The sequence below is a fragment of the Etheostoma spectabile genome, chromosome 7 (genome assembly GCF_008692095.1).
Source record: "Etheostoma spectabile isolate EspeVRDwgs_2016 chromosome 7, UIUC_Espe_1.0, whole genome shotgun sequence".
Lineage (NCBI taxonomy): Eukaryota > Metazoa > Chordata > Actinopteri > Perciformes > Percidae > Etheostoma > Etheostoma spectabile.
Window position 1 is genome coordinate 5,387,955 of NC_045739.1, and position 24,693 is coordinate 5,412,647.

A 24,693-nucleotide genomic window follows, 5' to 3' on the forward strand; every position below is an offset into this window, starting at 1 on the left:
TTAATGCCTACAAACTGATGAAGAGTTTGTCCAGACAACCATAACATACCTGTGCTTCCTCCAGTTTAACACGGAGGGTACAATAATCATCACAGTTTAGGACAGTTATGAGCACAACTCTAGAGCACTTACATCTCAAATATGAACACTTTTAATCAGCCCTAATGTTTCATGAATAATGAGACACACTGCTGTGTGAACAGGGGCTCCCATTGTGTCTGAGGTGGTGTGTGGGGGTTTGCTCAGGTGAACAGGGCTACGCCTGGAGAGACACTTATCACCCACAGCAGAAGAGTCTCATGCATGCCCAGAATACTCAATTACTCAATGACATTAGAACGGCCGACGTGCAGTTTGAACAAGAGAAAAGTGCTCCTTTCAGATGAGACTGCAAAGTGTAAACAGGAACCTTTATATTACGCATGTGTAGTTTGTATGCTTTTTGTGCTCTGTGTGTGTGTGTGTGTGTGTGTGTGGTGTGTGTGTGTGTGTGTGGTGTGTGTGTTTTCCATCCACGTTACTCATTCTATTTAGAAACCAGTAAAACAGAGAAGTGAATCACTTGCATAATTCATATCATCCAGGTCACCAGTTATCACCTTCACCACAGGTCTAACAGAACTGTGACACAGTTAGACACAGACAGAGAAGTGAAAAAACACGATGTGAGATATGTAATCAGACAGAGAAACATTAAGGAGCAATGAGTGTGATTATTTACATGAAAACAACAGTTTCGACATTGTGTAGTTAAATGTATTCCCATGTAGGCTACTAGTTTCACTGAAATTGTGTCTTTCCCTCTCACACCTTTTATAAGACCCTTCTCTACTTTAGCCTATTATCAGTCTGACTGTTCCTCCCTCCTTATTTGGTACTACTGTTGTTGCAATTTGCCATCATAATAAATGTGCATCCTGTATCACATTAAAGCTTGTGGTATTAGTTTAGTGATGGAAGGTCCTAGTTTGCATATCTTCAGTGAAGTTTGGACATAACCAAGCAACCCATCTCTTTGTGAACCAGCTCTCTTTGATTTAGAATTCTCTTTCTCTCATAAACACTCAGGACTGATATGTGTGTGCAAACATTAACTGTAGAAATTTGGTTACTGGGGTCAGGATTGTAAGGTGCGCAGTGGCAAAATGTGTTCCTTGAAGGTTAGCTTTACATCACTGATTGTTTTTTCATCACATGTTCTACCCTGTCTGAAGCACCACATCCTGACTCGAAGAGAGCAGCGGTGCGACATCCTGCCCACAAAGAGCGGGTTTCTCGCTGCTGCTGTCGTCACTGTCCTGATCACAAAGCGCAGCTCGGATATCGAACTTGACCCTGACCTGGTGTAATCCTCAAACTAATTTCTTTCTTTGGTCGACAAGATCTCGACCGATCACTTCATTCTCTCTTCGTCCTCTCGAGGGCTCATCCACTTGCGCGACAGCGGTCACAGCGCGCTGTCCAAACCGGGGGAATTAGTATACGTTAATGTTGCGGCGAGAAAGCATTGTGGGAGGACTCTGTGGATGTCAAGCTGTCCCCTGGAAGGTAGTGGTAGGCGAATAAAATCGCGCGTAGAAGCTCACGCACCACTCCATTTATACGGAATCCCTACCGGACACGGTGCAGAACCGTTGCGCAGTCTTTACGCACAACCAAAGCGCGAACTGAGGTGGGCGTCCGTCTGTCATAACCATGTCGGCAGCAACAGCTTCAATAGCAGATGTGTCCAGGACTGATTTTACAAACAAAGATGACAGCCGTGACCGGAATAAGTCAGGTAAGACAGATCCCATCGCGAACCATGTGTTGTCTAATAGGCCTGTAGACCTTGAATTGAGCGTGTGGGACGGGGATATGTTTTGGGCACTTTCATTTTGCTCTTAGTCCAGTTCTATTATAAATATACAGGCTTGTATTTTAGGATTTTACATAAACATATTTTGTGACAAGGTAGCCTAATCTCTAAACTGTGTCTTGGAACCCTGAGTATGGGTTACCTTGATGCTTTAGAGACTTACAGTAGCCTACTGTAGGCTACTTGTTGTGATACCAATTCCCTACCAACTTCTATACGATTAATAGTATATAGCCTATGATATGATACATAAATTGCATTAAGCTACACTAACATAATTCAAGCTGTCAGCTGGGGGTTTAGAAGGAAAATCAATTGAACTTCGTGGACACATTTCTTCCAGATCTAATCATTTAAAACACAAATAAAAGAAGAAGTGAAAAAGGGAGGCAAGGCTTTCACATCATAAACTTCTTGCGCTGATGCACAGCTGAGCATCTCACACGCACGCTCACCCAGTCAAAAGCACGCACGCACACACGCGCGCGTTACATAAAAGTGATGCTCATTTATCGGAAGTCCTTGTGTTACATAAACTTAAATATGATGAGCTAATGCTAATAGCTTTCAGATAAGTATTTATCCCAGTTGAGGCTGGCTTTTTATAGTAAAAGTTGAACAGATGCATGTGTAATTCTTTAAAAAAAGAAAATGTGCATATATTTCTCTTGCTTTATTTTTGTTGTTGTCTTTTTGTCTGTATGTCTGTCTTTCTGTCTGTGACATCACAAACCTTTGGTGTGATATGGCACCCCTTTGGGTAGTGTTAACATGTTTCTCCAAGTGCACAGCTCCTGGCAAATTCTTGGATGTTTTCCTTCATTTGAAAATTATAAAGAGGACCACCTGAAACTTTCTCCAGTGCCACAAGTCCATTGTTTTTTAGTGCAAACCAGAAGTAGGTTTCCATCAGTAAACAAGATGGCTTTGACTTTTCCTGGGCCTAATCACATGTCCTGTAAGAAATCACTGACCTGGTGGCATTGTGTTTATTTGCATTCCAACAGCTTGTGTCATGATGAAGTGACACTCTTTTGTTGGAGGTTCTTCTTGCCAGACTGCTGGCGTACACAGTGAGAGACCCCCCTCCTGTATGCTGAGCACTGTGCTGTGCTGTATGATAACCGGTTGTTTAGTACGGCTCCAGATGGCCTGTGTGTTTCCGCTGCCTCGCAGGCCTTTTGTTTAATGATTTATCACGTTTCCCGCTTCGATATACTGTAAGAATCCGATACAGGGCAGCACCAGGCTGTTAAAGGGGGGCTGTTGTTTGTCATGCCGCATTGTGCAACCCTACAGGGGTTCAGTGGTGATAGCTGTGGAATGATGGTCCCATCCCACTATGAATCTCATCTGCAGTGCTTCATCCTTTTTTTGTTGTTCACACACTGCTCACCCTGAATAGTTGTTGTGCCTCTTTTGAATTATGAGTTGTCTGATCATCTCTGGGAAAACAAATTTTCCTTTGAAGATACATTTAATTAAACATTCATTCAAACTTTCGCTGAACTTTTTGATGATTAATGCACACCTAATATCTACAACATAATTCAAGTAGAATTTTTTTTTAGGTCAGAACCAGGCTCAGTGCACACCCATGCCCCTGCCAGCCCTGGGCACCCAGAGGATCATCCAGGGCAATGGCACGACTGTGGGCTCAGTCATTTCCCTGCAGTGCCCAGCCAAACACAAACTGGTTGGAAGTGAGCTAATGTGTGTCTTGGGCGCCAACAGCACCCAGTGGGTGGGGGAGAACTACTGTACACGTGAGTAGGAACAAAGACCTTGATATGTCAGTTATTGTAGAAAATAATGGGAGTCATTCAAACACTTTATAACCCAAAAATGTGTGTGCACTAAAAATGTTCCATATGCTTTTACTGGGAGAATTGCAGCAACTGCAAAACTTCCCCTGACCTGTCTGTCTGCTCACTATTCTGAAGAGATAGGATATATATATATATATATATATATATATATATATATATATATATATGTGTATATATATATATATATATATATATATATATATATATATATATATATATATATGTATTAAAGATTATGTGATAGGCATTGTGGTTATGGGCAATGTTACAAGAAGACACTTGAGGTTTGATTTGGCTTGCAATAATGAATTCTTATAAATAATGTGAGGACACATTCGAGAGAAAATAATTTCTTGCTTGGGGATAAAGCTCATTAAAAGAGATTATTAATGCTAATGGAGATAGAGAGGAATAATTTCAAGCAGGTGCAGTTAGCCGCTCTCTTGATGAGCAAGTGGAACAAGTGAGAGCAGGATCTTAATTATGTTTCAGGATCAATCATCATGGGAGAGAAGAAGCTGCCTCATGTAAAACTGAAAGAAATAAAAAACGGAATTGATGTTTTATTGTCCTTTCCGTAACAAGCTGGCATGTAAAATGACTTTATTTTTGCCAATCCCCTCTGCTTAAATGATGATGAAAGACTTGTGCTAAACCCGTCTATGTTGCTGACTTTATTTGTAATGCCTTAGATGGCAGTTTTGTGTGTGGTACCTGAGTCTGATAAGAAATTGTTGCACATAGATTCTGCAGCATGATTTATGGGGTTGTAATACGTTGAGTGCATGACATGGAAATAAAGTCAATAAATCATTCAACAGTTTTTTTCTCTCTCACTCCAGCTCTGTCTCCCTATGAGGACTATGGTTTCCGTGTGGCTGTGCTGGCATCCATCGTAAGCTTGGCCATAATCTTCTTCATGTCTGTTGCCTTCATCACCTGCTGTTTCCTCGACTGCATCAAAGAGGGCCAAAGGAAAGAGCTTGACAGGTGACTTAAAAGTAACAAAACCACAATGTAAAAGTAATTTATTACAAGTAAAAGTCATTTATTTCAAGTCCTTCTTAAAGGGGCCCTGTGGAGAAACAAAAGTTATGTACAGTATGTCATTGTTACTTACTGAAATGCATTGTGTGTGTCACTGAGCTCTAACAAATGTGTTGAACGCATTTCCTTCCTCATAAAACATTTGCAAAGCGAATTTTAAAGTATTTTAAATCCAGCATTGTTTACATCCATGTTTACTGGCTCGCTGTCTTCTTCTTGGCACATTGCTGCATATTTTTGTGCAACAATATGAAACCATTGTCAGGACTGTGCACAACGTCACCCATCTGTGCGCGCATGCATGTGTGTACTTGTGCATGTGATAAGCAAAACAGGGACCCACTCATAGATTAACAGCTCCATAGTTACTGGAGGTCAAAAACACCACAAGGAACCTTTAAGTAAAAATAAGGGCTGAGGGTCGAAGATGCTTAATGGAGTTGGAAAGATAATTGGAATAGGAAAAGATAATAGGTAGGAAAGATAATATCAAATGGAAATTACTTAAATCAATTGTAGGTAATGTGCTTAATTCTTTCCATTACTGGATGTAAAAGATGCAGAAGAGCAAAAAAGAGATTTAACAGAGAGTTCCCTGTTGCATTTACTAACTAAAATACTGACTTTGGTTTAATTTGGATTCTTTTAAACAGGGAGTCAGATATGTGGCATTGGGAGGAGCAGGCCCAACATCAGGAGGACAACAGCAGGTCTCACAGCGGCCATATAAGCAGGAACAACAACAACAACAATACCAAGGACAAGGTGCTTTCACTGTGGGACACCGATTACTCAGCCATGTGTGACAACATGCAGGCCTGCAGGTGAGATGTGGGCTGACTTTTGCTCTAACAGTCAAAAAAGGGAGAATCATTTTTTCAAAATGTCCCCGAAGACAAGCAGAGCAGCAGAAACAACAACTTCCTGTCTTTTTCCTCCACAGATGTCATCAGCAGTTTGCCTATAGTGCTGGCCGCACTCCTCTGCTTTCTACTCTCCCCGGCTATAACCAGCCTCTCGTACTCCAAAATTTAGAATCTGCACCGATCTCTGGTCCACCTGAATACAACGGACCTCCTTGGTCCTCCAGTCAAACTATGAACCCAGATTGCAAGATCTCAGCAATGGGGCCTGGTGTGGTGTGGCAGGATGGAAGACAGCAGAGCACTTTTTCAGGAGTGAACCCATCAACCAAAGACGAGTCCAACACGAGGAATAATAACCCTGCCAAAGACTTTTCCATTCGGATTATATCAGTGTGAGGACACATTACAAAGGAGGTGAAAACCATCAGTCAAGAACTTATTTACTGGCCAAATATGGTGGTCTGAATGATGATCACTATAGGAAGTAATAACTGAACATTCCTTGTCTTGTTGAAATTATGATGTCTGCAGTTCTGCACAGTATAACGGCTCTGTAGGCTTAATGATCTGACAGACAGATTATGTGCCTTTTGTAAACTGTAATGGCACACTGCCCTCTGTCTGAAAAGGGGAGCCATTGCACTTTCAGGACATCCGCCTTGTTGGATGGCACTCCATGTAATTAGAAGGTCATGGGACGTTCATGCCCTCAATTGAGCTTTGCAGAAACGATATCAAAATGTTACGTTTTGGTTGAAGTTAAGAATTATGTTTGTTTTTTTTTAATTTGTGTGTTGTTTTTTTTAGTTCACAATACATTGTAGACAGCTGGGGAAATTGTCTGAGAAACTCATTCGGGCCTGGAAAGTCCATTTTGTTTAGCAAGGAGAGCAGCTGGAAAGCACAATATGCCAGTGTGTACATTTTTTTTTTTTAAAGAATGTAAATAAATGAAAAACTTCTACTGATAATGCAATGGTTGGAGTTCAGCGTTGTACATTTCCCTTTGAAAGACCAATCTGAATGTTTACATGACATGGCAGCAGCAGTACAGTGACTTTGACTGTATAATGAGGTAGTTTACACACAGGTGTGTAGAGCCAACACATTTATTATTATTATTATTAGGTCTAATTGACATTGGTATAAATTGAAGAAGGGAATAAAACAAAGTGATAAATGTCACCTCTGTGTTGCTGTTTGCAACAGAAAGCTTAGATCCTGGTAATCTGCCTGTCAGCTCAGTTCACCGTCGCTGGCTGCGGACTGATAACCACCCTGAGGTCAGTGATGCGGCCCTCGGGCAGCGCAGCGTGGTGATGAACTGGACAGCACAAACCGTCACGCCGGGGAGACCTGGAAGTTTTATCAGGAGGCTGTCGGTCGGAAAGAGCAAGTCCCATGCGCCGTTTGTTTGTCAGTATGACAGGTTTGTGAATCACGGGTAAGATGTTTTCACTCGTTTTGGATCATTTACAGAAATCCATGCGCGCTGACTTCCAGGAATCGCTGACCACCTACTGCGCTGTGTGGGTGCGCCACTTGTTGCATCAAATCTACAGTTTTAAGTTTAGTTGTTGCTGTAGCAGTTATGAAATGCATTCATTTTGGCTTCTTGTGACGGAAGTATTTGGGTGTTACTTAACTACTCGGCCAACTACCTACTTTTCTGTTCAGATATCAAGCCTATAAATAAATCATCAGCGGTTTGAGCTTTCCATTATATTATTTAATAGAGCTACGAATGAAAAATGAATGAACAATGAAGCTTCTTCCTTGTGACAGTCACATCCAGATCTAAAGTTTGGTCAAAGGCAGTTTTATCAACTCTTGCTCTCTTTTTTTTGTTTATATCAGGATATTCTGCCTGACTTGTTTAAATATGTTGCCAGTTGTATAAAGAAAATGTAAAACTAGATTTACTTGCTGACAAATTTAACACAGAACTAACACGATTACATAATATAAAATTGTAATTGTAATGTGGACATTTTTCAGAAGTCCTATTGACTGATGGGAATCACATTAATGCTCAGGCAAAGACCAACAATGGTCATGAGTAAACCCCTAACCAAGTCTTACTAAGAGAGACTTAATAGGAGATCTGCTTCTATGCTCGTCACCTTTTTGTCATTATGACCCAAGTGTCCCTTTACACCTCAGTGATGAAGATGTAGCAGGGGAGGACATCAACAGTGAGTTGGGAGGAAAATGTGGGATTTGGTGGCAGAAATTGCTATAAAATACAGCTTTAAACGACCATTGAGTGGAACCATGCAGCTCCTGTAACAGTCATCAAAAAACTGGTATCTACTGCATGCCTCACAGGCTCTACATGATCAAATCTGTCTGTTATTTATGCACGCCCTAACTCAATTGACTTGGTATTAATGCAAGTGTGTTTAAAAATGGACAAAAACACATTTCTCAACCGCAGACTAAACCTCTTAGTCATTTATTTTCAGAACAGGACTGATGCCAAGACCCGCTGTGTACTAAGAAACTACTTAAGACTTGACATAAAATCTGCGTGCCTTCAATTAGAGCTTTGTAACATGCTCTAAATGTACAGGGTCATACATTTTTGACCTGACCACAAAATGGTACATGCAATGTTAGATCGCTGATGTGTTTTATGAATATGAATTTTCAAGTGTATATGTAGTGTAGAGTGCATTGTATTTGATAACGCCTCTTGCTCGTCTTTCCTTTAACGTTGTCATTTCTATCGTTCTTGACTAGACATTGACGATTACCATGAGCAGCTCCAGAGGGACGCCCAGTTCCTGTGTTCAGACCAGAGGATGGAAGCGGAACTGGTTGACAGACTGGTGCTGCAGCTTAACAGGATACACCCCCAGATACTCAGTGACAAGGAAGCCCACATGGTCACTACAGATAACATTTGACAACACAAAACATCCTGTTTTGACAGTCATCATGTCCTTACACTTGAGTCTGCTAAACTAAAAATGGAACTTGCAACCAAAGTATACAGGTATACAGGTGTGTTTAGTGATTCAATTCAGCGTGTGTCTCCCTGCAGTTCAGGAACCTGAGCGTGCCCACCAGAGTGCGGCTACCTGAGCTGTTGAAGCACCTGCATGGGAAGGGCGAGGAGGCGTGTTATGAATTCTACAGAGGACTTCACATCCACGCTGAGGACGTTTACTTCAGCCTGCCCACCAGAGTCTTACAAAGAGGTAAAATCAAAAATGTGGTCCAGCAGAGTCACACCTGAATGTATTTTTCAGATGAAAGTGCAGAAATGCCTTGTAGCAGTTTAGTGGGTAGATAAAATAAAGGTACAGTAGAATCAGAGCAGGTTTTATATATCGTCATGGTCCAAATAAATAAAACGGAAGAGACATCAACGTCCAGAAAATCCATATGGATCTGGCAAAGTAATGTGCCAGTGTTCAAACACATCATCTTGTGGGTTGGTGGTTTAAACCTGAAAACCTCTCTGCTTACACAAGTTGTTTGTATAAAAACATTAATCTATTTATGCTCACCTTAATTTTTCATTCATGTTTTCAAAATGATGTTGTCCAGTTTCTCTGATATGTTTTAGGTGAGATGGGTTGGCAGATCTTACTAGCAGCTTCCCCCGTGTCCCATAGTGTAATTGCCCTGTCGGACCTGATTGAGGCTTATCCTCTTTTCAGAGAGAAGCCAATGTGCTGCCTGGACAGTTCAAGTAGTGGATGTACCACTACACAGGCTGTTATTTAAAGTGTTTGATTTACCCATTAACCATTTTTACTCACCGTTCTAGAGGTGGCCGATCAAAAATGGACTAACAATGTGGCGATCCACCCGGAGCGACATGTCCTTAATGAGAGAGGTAAATCTAATCAACACCTCACACTGCTGCCGAGTACAGTAGAGCATTACATGAGCTTTCTGTTTTGGATTTATTTCTTTTTTAGTTAAAATGCATATATAGACATCTACTATGTGGTGTTAGAAAGACCACAGCTATTTTTTTTAGCCAGTACAGTCCATGTCAATTCAATTCAATTTTGCAGGGGTACAGGGGTTAATCAGTTCGGCTGAGGGTGCAAGGCCATTCAGCGATTTGTAGGTTAAAAGGAGGATTTTGAAATCTGTTCTTGCCTGTATGGGTAGCCAGTGGATTGAGGTTAAGACAGAAATTATGTGGTCATATCCCATGGTCCTTTTCAGTACCCTGGCTGCTGCGTTTTGGACGAGCTGCAGGCTTCTAAGTGAACATTCAGGGAGGCTGGAAAACAGGGCATTGCAGTAGTCTAGCCTAGAAGACACAAAGGCATGAATCAGAGTTTCTTCATCACGCTTTGTTAAAATCAATCTAACCTTTGCTATGTTGCTCAGATGGTTGAAAGCAGTTTTTGCAACAGACTTAATGTGACCTTGGAAGTTTAGTTGAAAGTCAACAGTAAACAGTTTTGCTCTTAGTGATGTCGCAATCATCTATGAGCAGAATGTATACCTTAATAATAACTTTTCAAAACACACATGTGTTGTTGGATTGAGTAGGCCTACCTGTGTTCCAGGAAACGCTATGGAAATCACATTGGAGTGACTTCAAAATTTAATTTGACTAACGTTTGTTATCATCAAGTAGAAATGCAGTTGCAAGCAGGAACTAATATAGCAACTAATAACACTTTCTCTCCGGTATATTCAAGAACACATGATTGTTCATCTATGAACTTGACTTCTTTATATTTAATTTGGTTCCATGACAACAGGGCTTATAAGTGCACATATGCTCTGTTCATAACAGACATTTCTCAAACCTAAAAACCCCCTTTTTAAAACCGCATTGCAATGTGATGATAACATAACTTTAAAATGAGAGGATGACAAAATGGGCACTGTGGAGTTTCATATTTATATCAGGGAAATGAGAATGTTCTTTTGTGCGTTGTTCGTTAGCTCTTTTCATGTTCTTTTTCAAAATGCAACACACATCAAGTCAAACAATGGGTATTTGGGTGGATTGTCTTTTCAAGGAAGGTGTCTAGTCTTTGCAAAATGACCTTTAGTTCTATATACTGGCATGAACTGAAACCGGTGGCTGCCTGGAAAGTAGGAAGTCATTCTCAAAACAAATTTTGAATTTTTTAACAAATTGTGGGCAGTAGTGTAATGTTATAATGATTTGTAGTTAATGGGCTTCAACAAGGCTTTAAGCTGCAGTTTTGAAGTTTCATTTTGAAGCATGACTACTAAGGAGTTTTTTGTAATATGGTACAGTCACAGTGTGTCAGAGTGCACTCTCAGATAAGCCGATTAAGCCCAAAAGGTTTGTTTTTTAACAAACATAGTTGTCTGCTGAACCTGTTAACCCCAAGCTTCAGACTGTGGGCCCGGCCTGCTCTGCACTGTATCACCATTCGTTACATCCAGGGCTATGGCATTGTGGGTCAGTTAAGCCCACATGTAAACCCCTCGACAAAAATAGCTTCCTCTGTCATGCATTCCTTTGAACAGTGTGGGGCGCATCCACAGGGTCAAAGGTGTGTCAGCAGGGAAATGGGTCATCAGTGATGACTCCCAATCATAAGTCATGCAAGGAAATGATGGTTTCTTTAGACAAAATGGCTTGTTTGAACAGCAAGACAACTGTCTTTTCACAGAGCAGCTTGGGCTCTTGACTTGTGTCATATATTAGTGCACTTTTCAGTTTTTCTAAGCTTTCTAGTTCATATAGAGTTATTAGAAAGACACTGACCCATGCACATTTCTCATGCCCACCAGCTGATTAAATTCCTTTGTTTATAAGTGTTATTCATCACCGATGAGAACATTATCTCTTATCTTTCTTTCTGCAGGACCAATGTTCTTCCTGAGGTGTTTGAGTTTTGCTGCTGGGATTGCAATGTTCTACTATTACGGAGGTGAGTCATACAGAAAGATGGAGAAATGTTCAGACTTATTTGTCCTTGGGCCTTTGAAATGACATCTGAATATAAAGAATTGTACAAAATCAACCAAAGCCCATCTAAACTCTTTTATCTCATATTTAAAACGTACTCTGTTTGTGTTTGTCATTTCCAAAACCACTCCCCATATATCTTAAAACTCTTTTTTGCCACTCTCTCTGCCCACAGAAATTGAGACACTGAGAAGCACTGGTCTGTTTCTTCACTGCTCTGCAGCAAGATTTAGTAAAGGTGCTATATATGTTTTCATTTCTTCTGCTGAGGTTAGAAAGCAGACAAAATTAGGTTGTTAAGATGCTGAAATGCTCAAGAAGTAACCCTGTGAGAAGAACAAGCTGTAAAATTTGCCGCTTTGGGGTGCCAAACTCATATACTCTTTGAGAACTAAAAATGTCACGCATTTGTAAGCACTAATTGACTTTTTGTTTTTATTATCTAAAGCTGACATTAGCGTGAGCCGCTCTGTCTTGTAGCCCCACAGTTAAAATCTCTTTACATGAAAAAAATGTAATGAGTCTGATCTGGATTTATTACGTGTACAGAACTAATGATTCCAATCAGCTCAAATGAGTAACTTGTTTTCAATCACTCTGGCAGATTAGACCTCAGGTTGAACTAGTTGGAGTTATGCTTGGAATTATATGATTTCACCAAACTCTACATGCTATAACGAATGATAAAGGGTTAAGTTGCCGTAACAGGTACAACTAAACCAACAGAAGAGCGAGGGAGATGCAATCAAGCACGATTTGTACACATGGGGTCTATTTAGGCAAAATAAGTGAAAACATCAGTGTTGGTAGCTTGAATCTGACAGTGTTGTGCATGCAAAACACATACTGCCCTACAGTTTTTCATAGACATATATTTCCACCCACTCACCCTCTTTCAGTGCCTTCTAATACAATAATAAAGAGACTGTATAAGCCTACAGACTAAAGCATTAAATACCAAAATCACACAATGGTGGGTTTGTGTCTGGCACTGTGAACGTGAAATGTGAAATGCAGATAACACGATATAACATTTATTTTAGTGATTGAACAGCATCCATAAATACACTAGAGGGCAGTGCTTCCTCATTCAGTGTACTAAAGCGGGAAACATGATGGAAAATGTTTTGGTGTGCTATATCAATAACAAACTAGAGCAACAGACAGCCACATTAATTAATAATGACAATCAAAATGATTGATTGAATAGAGTCAACTTAATTAAATGCCTCATTAAACGTTGTTGACCGCCAAAGAAAGACATGTGTGCAGTCCAAATGCCTCTGACACTCACTTTAAGCCCTTTCAAGTATTTATTATAAAAAATGAAGAATCAGTAGGGCAATAGCCATATTGATGATGCTTTACACAGTACTCAACTATCTCAGAGGTCTGATCTCAGGGGATTTTCGGCACTGAGATCACTTTTACGCCTCTGTCTTCTCTGCAAAAAGAGAGCAACAAATGAGAGAGGGGAGTCAGAGAGAAACGAGGAATGAGGAGATGCTAAAGAGGGTTGAAATTGTCCCCAGGGTGATTGTTCAGTATGAATACTGGTATCCACATTCCCAAGACGGAGCTATTAACGCACACAACCCCAATGATCATCAGCATCCTGTGATGTTGGACCCCCACAGAGCCGCTCATGTTCCACTTCAGGACTGAGATGGAGCCATAGACATACATTATGTTTATATATATATATATATATATATATATATATATATATATATATATATATCAGTCCACAGATCGGCCCTGAGTGGAGCTGTGTGTGTCATCAATCTGGCTCTCGGCTCGTCTGGCTGTTTCCACGGTTACCAATGATAGATGTGGAGGAGGAAAATTATCAGATTGTGACGTTGGTTTGTCATCTGAAAAGTGCTTTGTCACAATCCCGTTGAAGAAGATACAGATAGGAACATGAATGTTCTTCAGGTATTTAGTAGATGGTTACGTGAAACTCAAACTGCTTTTGTATCCTTGTGTTAAACCACTGGAGTGTATAAAATGAGCATTTGCTTGGACTCTAATTGGGGTTTTAGTGACATTGATGAAACACAGTCTAATTAAGGCTTCTATTTTAACAAGCAGTTCTGCTGGGACCGTGCTGTGTTGACTCTGACTCACCAGCTGCTGGTCCAGAGAACCACAGTCACACTCCAGCTTTGCTCAGAGCACAGAGAGTGAGAGTCATGGCACAAGCAAGTATTGTTATAATTGAATGTTAGGCACGACTCCTGTGGTTGGGGGCAGATGTGTTGGTAGTGGTAAAGAGCTGTGGAGGTGAGACAGATCTTTGAGTCAGATGAGGCACACCCTGCGTTGCCTACATTTGTTCAGCAGACCCGTCAAACCACCTGGTCCGAGCTGTCTGGAAATGAACCGTGACATCTTGCTTGAACGTCATCAATGTAATTAAAAATGGAAGTATGTTCTGCTGCCAGCATTTGTGTGTATGTGTGTGTGTGTTTGTGGGTGTGTGTGTTTCACTGTGCTTTTGTGTCTGGCCAGTGCTCAGGGTCACTCTCGGGCAGCAAAGGAGACAGTGTGACCTCACATGTGCCTGACTGCAGTTGTCTACACTTTCCTGTTTGTGCACTGAGAACAAATGTATTGTTTACGCACCAGACCCCTTTTGTCACTACTGCCGTTTTTCTATTGTTCACTGTTTTGTCTTCGTGCAGGACAATGATTTTCTGGTAAATGAACAGTAGTTGGATTTTGTGAGTTGTTTTCCATTGGAAATTTCTCTGAGAGCCTGGAAAGGTCAGTGTGTTTGTAGGTCAGGTAGGGGATTGTGAAGTATATGGTTGGTCAGGGGAGGAGAGGCCCAAAAACATGCTGACTACATGGACGTCTATGGGAGACAACTGCATAGTAAGGCAGGAGAGAAAATGCCTGTTTGTATAGAGAGAGGGGAGCAGAGAAAGAGGGTGAGCATAAAGAATACAGTTGTGGTCAAAAGTGTACATACACTTGTAGAAAATCACAATGTTATGGCTGTCTTGAGTCTTCAATAAGTTCTACAACTCTTATTTTTCTGTGATAGAGTGATCGGAACACATACATGTTTGTCACAAAAAACAGTCATAAAGTTTGGTTCTTTCATAAATTTATTATGGGTCTGCTGAAAATGTCACCAAATCTGCTGGGTCAAAAATATACATACAGCAACAAAATATGTCAATTTGGTGATGTAGCGAGATGTGTCAATCAAATTAGCTTCATGTCATGGCCTCTTCACTTCTTCTAAGTGATTCTGATGACTACAGCTGTTGACTTCTCATGAGCCCATTTAAATAGGGCTCATTTGACCCAGTGATTAGACTCAGCTACAAAAGCTACAATGGGAAAGTCAAAGGAACTCAGTGTGGATCTGAAAAAGCGAATTATTGACTTGAACAAGTCAGGGAAGTCACTTGGAGCCATTTCAAAGCAGCTACAGGTCCCAAGAGCAACTGTGCAGACACTTATACGCAAGTATAAAGTGCATGGAACAGTTGTGTCACTGCCACGATCAGGAAGAAAACGCAAGCTATCACATGCTGCCGAGAGGAGATTGGTCAGGATGGTCAAGAGTCAACCAAGAATCACCAAGAAGCAGGTCTGCAAGGATTTGGAAGCTGATGGAACACAGGTGTCAGTCTCCACAGTCAAGCGTGTTTTACATCGCCATGGACTGAGAGGCTGCCGTGCAAGAAAGAAGCCCTTGCTCCAGAAAAGGCACCTTAAGACTCGGCTGAAGTTTGCTGCTGATCACATGGACAAAGATAAAACCTTCTGGAGGAAAGTTCTCTGGTCAGACGAAACAAAAATTGAGCTGTTTGGCCACAGCACCCAGCAATATGTTTGGAGGAGAAAAGGTGAGGCCTTTAATCCCAGGAACACCATGCCTACTGTCAAGCATGGTGGTGGTAGTATTATGCTCTGGGGATGTTTTGCTGCCAGTGGAACTGGTTCTTTGCAGAAAGTAAATGGGATAATGAAGAAGGAGGATTACCTCCAAATTCTGCAGGAAAACTTAAAACCATCAGCCCGAAGGTTGGGTCTTGGGCGCAGTTGGGTGTTCCAACAAGACAATGACCCAAAACACACATCACAAAAGTGGTAAAGGAATGGCTAAACCAGGCTAGAATTAAGGTTTTAGAATGGCCTTCCCAAAGTCCTGACTTAAACCCCATTGAGAACATGTGGACAGTGCTAAAGAAACAGGTTCATGCAAGAAAACCATCACATTTAGCTGAACTGCACCAATTCTGTCAAGAAGAGTGGTCAAACATTCGACCTGAAGCTTGCCAGGACCTTGTGGATGGCTACCAAAAGCGCCTAGTTGCCGTGAAAATGGCCAAGGGACATGTAACCAAATACTAATGTTGCTGTATGTATATTTTTGACCCAGCAGATTTGGTGACATTTTCAGCAGACCCATAATAAATTTATGAAAGAACCAAACTTTATGACTGTTTTTTGTGACAAACATGTATGTGTTCCGATCACTCTATCACAGAAAAATAAGAGTTGTAGAACTTATTGAAGACTCAAGACAGCCATAACATTGTGATTTTCTACAAGTGTATGTACACTTTTGACCACAACTGTATATGTGAGCAGCAAAAACAGAAAGTGTGTGTGTGCGTGTGTGTGTGTGTGTGTGTGTGCGCGTGTGCGTGTACGTGTGTGTTTTCTTGGTTAGTCGCTGCGGTTCGGCCTGCAAACTCCAAAGGTTTTAATAAAGACATTGACTACCACTATGATAAAAACTGGCCTGCGGCCAAGTTTTCCATGCTGTTCATCCTCCAATGCTTTTGTTCATCGTTCAGATTCCATTGAGCTGCAGACAGAAACAGGAAATACAATTAAACATCACACAGACACACACTCAATGAATGTCCAATCAAGCATCAGCAGTCTACTTGATTCTGGGACTCATGCCAAGTTATTATAAACAGATTTACTGCCAAGTATAAATCCATATATACTTAAGTCTGGGCTCAGGGAATTAACATGTCCATGAGTGATCACACAAAAATGCAGAAAATCAAATATTTCATTTTGACAAGGGCATAGGAGGATAAGGGAATCATATGATTTATTTTTTCCCTGTGCTAACTGTTATTTTTTTTAACTGAACTGAGTAAAATGTATGTATGTGTATGTATGTGAAAGATATTGTATAAATTATAGTAATAATACTAATGTTCTGTTCCGGTTCCTGGAGATTGGGGCCCTCTTTAATAGCTCAAAAATATAGTTTGTTGTTTCTTCACCTTGATACTTCATGGCTTTTCCTATTCAATTATACTGTAATCGCTTACAAACATGATTTGTGAACTGATAAAATGTTTAAGATGTTGCATAACTTCTGTCTGGGGTCTGAGACTCCAAAATAAGTCTATTCTATCAACCAGTTTTTTTTCTAGAAATCAAAATAGACTTATTTTGATTTCTAGAAAAAAAACTGGTTGATTGTGAAATTGTTATTGTTATTTTTATACAAACATCAGTGGGGTCTGTGAGAACCCAGACAATCAGTAGTGGCAAAGCTAAGTTCAGCAAACGCAATGAACTCCATGTACATTTTAGTGTTTACATAAGTACCACACAAATGGAATATCATTTTCAAAAATGTAGTGGGAATGTACGGTATAAAATCAACAAACTATCTTTTGACAATCTGTTGACAATTTTGTATGATTGATAAAATGTTGTGTTAACTTTTGTACATGTGGTTCCCTTAACTCAGTGTCTTTACTTTCAACTTAACATCCACATACTTGTGATCATACTCTATGTTAGGCGTCAATCTATTGCTGTGGATTCAGCCATTTATGTCAAAGACAGCGAGCTTCTGATTCAAAGTGCACAGAACAAAACTGAACAATAAAGGGAAGAGTGAACTGATCAAGGGAAGCTTGTATTTCCTTTTTAACACAGCTTAATTTCCAAGTGCTTTGTTAACACCTTAGTCTAAACAAAATGACCAATAATAAGTAATCGATGTTGTAATAATGAGAAAGCAACTTATAAAAGTTGTCATCTTCATCATCACAGGGGCCTCGTTATGACTAAAAAAGTGAGATGTGATCAAGGGGAGTATACAGTGATTCCACAGAGACATTTTACGTGCCTGTGCATGTATGTGTGTGTTTGTGGGAGATTACCAAAGGTTAAATGGTGTCCGCGGCTGTGTGTGTCTGATCTGCCTGGGGTGGGGTAGAGTGGTGTTGGGTTGGGGTGGGGGTCAGTGGTATGTAGGCCATTCACATCATGCACCACTGGCTCCATTTAAACAGAGCTGGATCAACGCTAGAGGGAGGGGAGGAAGGTGGGGGAGGGCAGAGAAGGCAATGGGGTTCAGAACAGTCAAAGAAAATGAATGAAAGAGCAATGATAAGAGAGTGGTTTAATATTCTGGTGGAATTCAAGGGGGGGGGGGGGGGGGGGGGGGGCGGCTGGCTTGAAGATTTGGTGGATGGAGAGGGTTAAAAGGGGGCATGCGTTCCTCGAATGTGTGATGACTCTCAGATGTCGACCAACCTCTTTATGATACATGATCCTTTAAGATTCAAAAATCCTATTTTACAGTTAATATGACTGATTATTATAATGATGATTAATTACAACTATTGTGATTTTTGTGAACACAGCACATTTTCAAACTTAATAGATTTACTAGAAAGAGGTTCAAGTAAGAAGAAGAAAATCAAAGCTAACATTTATGGGGGGCATGACCTAAGCTTTTTAATTATAAATTCTTTTTAGATTATTAAGATTATAATTTACTATTGAGAGAGGAGTGCAATAGAGATAACTATTTTATGTATTACTTCTAGAGAAATGAGTCATTGTGTCCTGGCTAAAGTCCACTGAGCCGCTGTTCAGTCCTTCAGAGGAAAATGTACTGCAGTCTCTCCTGTACTGGTTCTTTTTTTTATCCTAACTCATTTTACCATCTTAATATACCTGTTTTTTTCGACCTCTGGATGTGGCTGCTAAATGCAGACATCCTCATAATCTCTGGATGTGTGAATATATGCCACATTTAGATTTAGTTGATTTCCTTTCTTTCTATTTACTCCAAGACATGCATAGAACATGAGCACCGACACATATTGACACATTTACACGCACATACAGCGAATAAACAAAGGAACCTTCCTTCATCCACTCCCACAGGGGCCGACAGCCGCACTAAAACCTTGTGAACTCTGACCTGGTATCCGTTATTGTTGCCATAGTACCAGCTGGAGTCAAATTGGTAATGAGTTGTGTGCCTTGACATTGGTGAACCTTGCTGAAATGCACACAAATGGTTGAAGGTTGAGAGATGTGAAGCTTGCCAGACAAAAACACCTCTGGTGGGCTTGGGATCTGTATATTTTCTCACCTAAGAAGATAAGCAGGACCCCGACTGTGACTTGCAGGAAAAGGGAGATGCTGATTAGGGTGATTATGGGGGTTTAAAATGAGTGGCCCCTGCTTTAGTACAGCCTTTAGCTGGATAGCGTTGGCCATCAATAGAGCCTCATCCAGCATGCTCTCAGCTGCACTCTTCTTATTAGCATAGTTGTTCATGTTCATAGGGACTGGGCTGGTGGGTCCGGCATCTGGATCGGAGGCCTGGGGAGAGAAGAAAGTAACTGGCCCAGAGATGATGTTTATGGCTTTGAGATAGCACCTGAAAAGAAAAGCTTGACAATAAACAGAAAGGCATTCTCTGTGCTGTGGTTTGTTGCAACAAGGCAGCATGTTTAGGAGACTTAACAGTAATTTTGTGCTTCATGTGCATTGATGGTGAGGAACTGGTTATCATTCTGACCTAATTAGCATGAGGAACAGCCATTACAGAAGAGTGACCTTTTGAAAACTGAGCAATTAATGCAGCAAGGAGATACTGACACGTTGGTAACAGACCGGTGAACATGGACAAGTCACCACGTGCTGTGTTCAAGGCCCACTAGCTATGGTTTCAAATGATCACATGCAGTCTGCACATTTTCTTGTTCTCCAAGCATATTCTACCATATGTGTTGCTGTGAGCTCTCTAGTCCACTAGTTGTTGACTTTATCAAATCAAAGCAGTGTGTCTGACACACTGGTAGTGGATGATACTGTGACGCTTCTGTAATTTACTGCTCATATATCTCTGTCTTTTAAAGCAGGATAACAGATTTATCTGTGTTACCACAGAGTAAAACCCAAAACAGATATTTTTACAGCAGCAACTTTCTTCATTAATCATTTTGAGACATATTATTTGTACTGTGATATAATATATATATATATATATATATATATATATTATATATATAGCAGGACTTAAGATGGAGGAGTGTCATTTAGGCTGCATACCTTCCATAAGTGAAGAGGTGAAAACCAAAAGCATGAAAGAAAAATAGTTTATGTTGAAGTCTACAACACTATTGATTCTTGTGTGGGTGATGATTATGTAACACAACATCTGTGTGTGTGGTGTGTGTGTGTGTGTGTGTGTGTGTGTGTGTGTGTGTGTGTGTGTGTGTGGTGTGTGATTGTGTGTGTGATTGTGTGTGTGTCTACTCCATCCCAGTGGACTCTGCACCACAAAGAGAAAGACTAGTATTGCGGCCAGCAGGTAAATGGTAGCACTTTATATACTTTTTTACCTTACCGGAACAAAGCGCCTTACAATTTGCCTCTTATTCACCTATTCATACACACATTCATACACTGATGGTGCTGGATAACCAGTCTGCCTATTGATAATTTAAAAAAAAAATCACTCGCTTTTAAAAATGATGAAACTACATCTTCCTTAGAGCACTGATGCTGAATAAACATTCACTTTGAAGCTACTGTTCAGCAATGAGGATTTGGTCATGTCAAGGCCAAAACCTGCACACTCTGCAAACGCAAAGTAATGCTCGGAGTCTCTTCCTTGACACTGAAGCCTTCCCATTTTCTCACAACACACTCCTGCAGCTGCAGAGAGCATAGTTTGTCAGGGATTAACCAAACCATTGACCTGATACAATCTGTCTTCCTTCTGCTCTAGGTATAGAGAAAAGAAGAGCTGCACCCTCTAATTTGCTACAGGGTAGGCTACAGCTGAATTACAATGTATTTGGTAGATTTACAACAATCAGCTGGCACAGTTAAATTGATATATGAGGGGGAAGTACAAATTGGTCGTGGAAGGTGTGGTTGTGTGGGTTGAAGAAGAGCTGTTTGCTGTAATTATTGTGATATGTTATTATCATTATTAGTATTATTATTCATTTTTAATCCTGTGATAACCACTAGACAAGCTATGTTTCTTTCACTGCAGAGACATCCTGACAGCATTCAGCAAACCTTGAAAAATGTCTATATGGGTGTTCTTTTCACTCTGAGCCATAATGCCTCTTGGCAAGACTCAAAACAAGAATTGAACAGCTCTTCAAAACATGTTCCCAAAAGTCCACGGAAAAGCAACATGGTGCGGTGTAGAGCCCTTGTGACTGTTTTTTTTTTTGCCAAACGCCACAAATGGCACACTGTCATGACGTGTCAGGGTCAGCCATTCTGCTCTCAAACTCTGACAGAGGCTTTTCAGAGACAGCCCTTTATCCCAGAGTCAACAGAACAGAGTGAGATAATGCTTGTTGTGAGATCTCAGGTTGGAAACATGCTGTCAGTATGTCTAGAAACACAGTGGATGGATTTTCTCAGAAATTCACCAGCAAATGTAAATAACTCTTTTTGATGTTTAGTATTGGCTCAAGGCCAAAACGAAAGGCCACCTGCAAGCTTTTTTTTTGAATACTTTATTTTAATTTTTCAAGAACAAGAACAAACATAAACCAACAACTCCCCATCCCCTCTCCCCAAAAGGATGCTCCATATTTTAAAGTAGGAATACAATGTTTTGAGGTCAGTCACATTCTAAATATATTATCCACATAATCTAGGTAGGACTGACAATTTTTAAATTTTCTTTTATTAGGGTTCTGGTATTCAGTACACACATTTGGGTTGCCAAATACATATGGTATAATATATGGTATTTTTTCTAAAGGCACACAGTTATTAATTTATAAATACCATTTAGTTATGGATAGAGAGGAATCAGACTTCCATGTGACAGACATACGCTTACTGGCACTGCCAGGGCTATTTCCAAATTTTTTATTTGAAATTTATTAAATGGTTTGTCAAAGTTCTTAAGGTTCTCGAGCAAGCAACATTCTGGGTCAACAGGTAATGAAACTTGAGTAATCTTAGTCAAGACGTCACAAAAGTCAATCCAGAAATCTCTCACCTTCACACACAGCCAAGTACAGTGTAGGAAAGAGCCCACATCCGCAGCACATTGGAAACATGTATCACATAGATCAGGCTTAGACTTGTGAATTTTCTCTGGAGTCAAATACTGCTGATGAAGGAAATTACAGTGGAAAAGCCTGTACTGTGCATTATTGTGGCAGATAAACTTGACACAACTCGGCCAACTTGGCCTTTGATTGTGGTCTGATTCCCACCTATTCTCAGACCTGTACAGAGCCAGTTTAGGACATTCAGATCTAAACAAAGAATATACTTTAGAAATAAGCTTGCATGGTTCACCATCATGTATCAATTATTCAATTTCAGTGAGTTTGGGTAAAGCCATAGTATTTTTCAAAGTGATTCTCAGAAAGTAAAAAAATAAAGTATTGTTGGACAAATTGTGTTTTCCTCTTAATTGTTTAAAAGTCAAGAAAAGTGCGTTCTCATAACAGTCCTCCAATCTATGAATCCTGTTATGATTCCATGCTTCCCAGATCTTATTGTTTACAGTCAGAGGGATACGTTTGTTTTGCTTTAAATGTGATTTTGGTGACAGTCCTATCTTCTTGCAAATGGTTTTATGTACATCGTACCAAAGTTTGGTGAGATGTAATCCAATTGGGTTATCAGTCTTTTTTGACAAAATTTGGTAGTGTATTTGTATTTGTAAACATAATCACTGAAAAAAATGGTCTTTCAAAGAATAAAATGCAACATGAACCCAGGATGGAGTTGTGTCATTGTTAAACAGAGACAAGAGAACGCTTTTTGTCATGCTTAATCCTGCTGTCTACTTAAATCACAGGGCTGAGAATATAGGATAACAACTAGAGGAGTTGATGTAACACATACAGCTAGTGAATACAACACTTCACATTAAAAAACACCCACAAAAGCCCATATTTGCACTGAATTGTGTTATTCCATTTGAGAAACAGATTGCTTGTCAGTCATCCGGCCATTACAGAGCTATTGTTATTTTGAACAACCTATAACCAAAGGTGTTCATTAAGGTAATCGCTCTGTAGGCCTACTGGTCCTAGGTTTCAATATATTTGAGGTGAGTTATTCACACTGCATTTCTTGTCTGAAAAAGACTCCGGGGACACACTGCGGAGAGAGAAAAGGGGGAGGATGACATGGAGAGAGAAGACAGAGGGAGATAGAAAAGTCGTGCTGTTTTAGCCCCCAGTTCATTGTGTCACTGTGGAAACACAGCGTCATATAATAATACTGAGCATGTTCTGCTTTCTGCAGAATATGATCAGGTGTCACTAATATTTCAGTATGTGGGCGAAGGAGAAAGTGGTTCAAAGGAAATTAGATGGTTAGGTCATTTAACCCTTGTGTTGTCCTCAAGTCAAACTGACCCGTTTCAAAGTATTTTATGTCAGAAATATGGATTTCTTTCAATCAAATTGCCCAAAAATAACATGGATTATTCCATACAACGTTCTTCGGGTAATTTTAATGATTACTTTTATTAAATCTTTTGGGTGTTTTATTTAATCTTATAGCGTTTGAATTCCTTTTTTTAATAGTTTCAAAACAGTATCCGAACTAAACTGTGACATATACTCATCTGTGATCCACTCAACATAATTTCTGCCTTTTTAACTAAAAACGTTTGTATAATTTGATATAAATGAGGTTTGTTGACCATGAATTCCAACAATAAATTTAAAACCTGTTATTAAACTGGCTCAGGTTTTTAAAAAAAGCACCAAATGCATGGAAAAGGTGACAAATAAATCAGAATCAGCGACAAAAACATCGGAAAAGCACAAAAAAAAACATTTTCAACTTTGACCAAGAAGGACGAGTTCATGGTTAATGGGAAGACAACACAAGGGTTAATTAAAAAATACCTCTTAAAATGATTAAACTTGACCAAAGTTCTATACAGAGAAAATCAGGTACATTTATATAACTTAAATAACTTGATAAATGAATAGATGAAAAATACCTCCCAAACAGCCTGGACTGTTGTACCATAAATGTGTGTGTAAATTATATATATTACAAAGAACAGATAAAATATGGACTTATTCATTATTATTAAACATGTATGTAGATTGAGTAATAAAACCTCACAGTGGGTAGCTGTTATCTAGTCTAGGAAGAAACATTGAAAATGATTGATCGCTGTTGAATGTTACCTGAACTGTACAATGGAGAGGAGTAATTGGGCTGAAAAACTAAAAGACCTGGAAGTAATTTAGGGAGAGATTGGGACAAAGCGAGATTTAAACCGGTGCCAATTTATGCAGTGTTTAAAAAACAAATAAATGACTACATTTTTACATCAGAATCAGAAATACTTTATTGATCCCCGAGGGGAAACTCTGTGTTACAGTTGCACAAATAGTAGAAATATAAATAAAGAAAGATAAGGAGTGTGGATATTGACATAGCTAAATGAATATTATGAGACAGTATTTACATAATTAACATAATTAAGGTGTTGCAATGGTGAAAAGTAATAATAATAATAATAATAATAATAATAATAATGATTATAACATCAACAGTTATCCACCACACTTTCACACAGGAGAGATTAATGTTGTTTCCCATCATAAATAACTGTCTTTTCTGTCTGCTTAATATGTAGTTGCAGGGCATTAGGTTCTGGAAAGGCTGTGATTTCAAAACACTTTTATCTTAATTTAACCATAAGAAAATTGTTGATTGTGTTTCAAAAGCCAACTAAAGCTTTGGCTTACTTTCAAGCAAAAAAAATGAACTCATTCAACTCTCACCTAATCCTAAACTTTTCCCAAATCATCACACTAACTGATTACTGCTGAGCTTAATACCTGCATATCAGTTACTGATGTGAGAATATGTAATGACTAATGCTTTGTACCACTCTGT

At 39.7% G+C, this 24,693-nt stretch overlaps 2 protein-coding genes across 6 annotated transcripts; both read left to right on the top strand.

The window, feature by feature from the left end:
* Positions 1–1,244: 1,244 nt before the first annotated feature.
* susd3 (sushi domain containing 3) lies at positions 1,245–6,571 on the top strand. 2 transcript variants are annotated; one of them, XM_032520980.1, is made up of 6 exons: positions 1,245–1,548; positions 1,579–1,780; positions 3,430–3,624; positions 4,530–4,677; positions 5,388–5,558; positions 5,678–6,571. In XM_032520980.1, exons 2-6 carry the CDS (start codon positions 1,696–1,698, stop codon positions 5,994–5,996), a joined length of 918 nt encoding a protein of 305 aa, XP_032376871.1. In that variant the 5' UTR covers positions 1,245–1,548; positions 1,579–1,695; the 3' UTR covers positions 5,997–6,571. The 2 variants fall into 2 exon arrangements, with proteins under 2 accessions (XP_032376871.1, XP_032376870.1); XM_032520979.1 differs by having other exon boundaries at positions 1,245–1,780.
* LOC116692577 (caspase recruitment domain-containing protein 19) lies at positions 5,890–14,606 on the top strand. Of its 4 annotated transcripts, none has more exons than XM_032520984.1 (6): positions 5,890–6,014; positions 8,343–8,488; positions 8,647–8,803; positions 9,379–9,447; positions 11,423–11,488; positions 11,702–14,606. In XM_032520984.1, the coding sequence occupies exons 2-6, from the start codon at positions 8,405–8,407 to the stop codon at positions 11,824–11,826; spliced, it is 501 nt and encodes a 166-aa protein (XP_032376875.1). In that variant the 5' UTR covers positions 5,890–6,014; positions 8,343–8,404; the 3' UTR covers positions 11,827–14,606. The 4 variants fall into 4 exon arrangements, with proteins under 4 accessions (XP_032376875.1, XP_032376872.1, XP_032376874.1 ...); XM_032520981.1 differs by lacking the exon at positions 5,890–6,014 and adding an exon at positions 6,788–7,029 and having other exon boundaries at positions 11,702–14,600; XM_032520983.1 differs by lacking the exon at positions 5,890–6,014 and adding an exon at positions 6,791–7,044 and having other exon boundaries at positions 11,702–14,603.
* The last annotated feature ends 10,087 nt before the right edge of the window (positions 14,607–24,693 follow it).

Bases quoted from the DNA above. Each gene is read 5' to 3' on its own strand.
- susd3 (XM_032520979.1), top strand. From the start codon at position 1,696: ATGTCGGCAGCAACAGCTTCAATAGCAGATGTGTCCAGGACTGATTTT. The intron at 1,781-3,429 runs GTAAGACAGATC...ATTTTTTTTTAG, and splicing joins CCGTGACCGGAATAAGTCAG to GTCAGAACCAGGCTCAGTGC. The intron at 3,625-4,529 runs GTGAGTAGGAAC...CTCTCACTCCAG, and splicing joins GGGGGAGAACTACTGTACAC to CTCTGTCTCCCTATGAGGAC.
- LOC116692577 (XM_032520981.1), top strand. From the start codon at position 7,002: ATGCGCCGTTTGTTTGTCAGTATGACAG. The intron at 8,489-8,646 runs GTCACTACAGAT...GTCTCCCTGCAG, and splicing joins GTGACAAGGAAGCCCACATG to TTCAGGAACCTGAGCGTGCC. The intron at 11,489-11,701 runs GTGAGTCATACA...CTCTGCCCACAG, and splicing joins AATGTTCTACTATTACGGAG to AAATTGAGACACTGAGAAGC.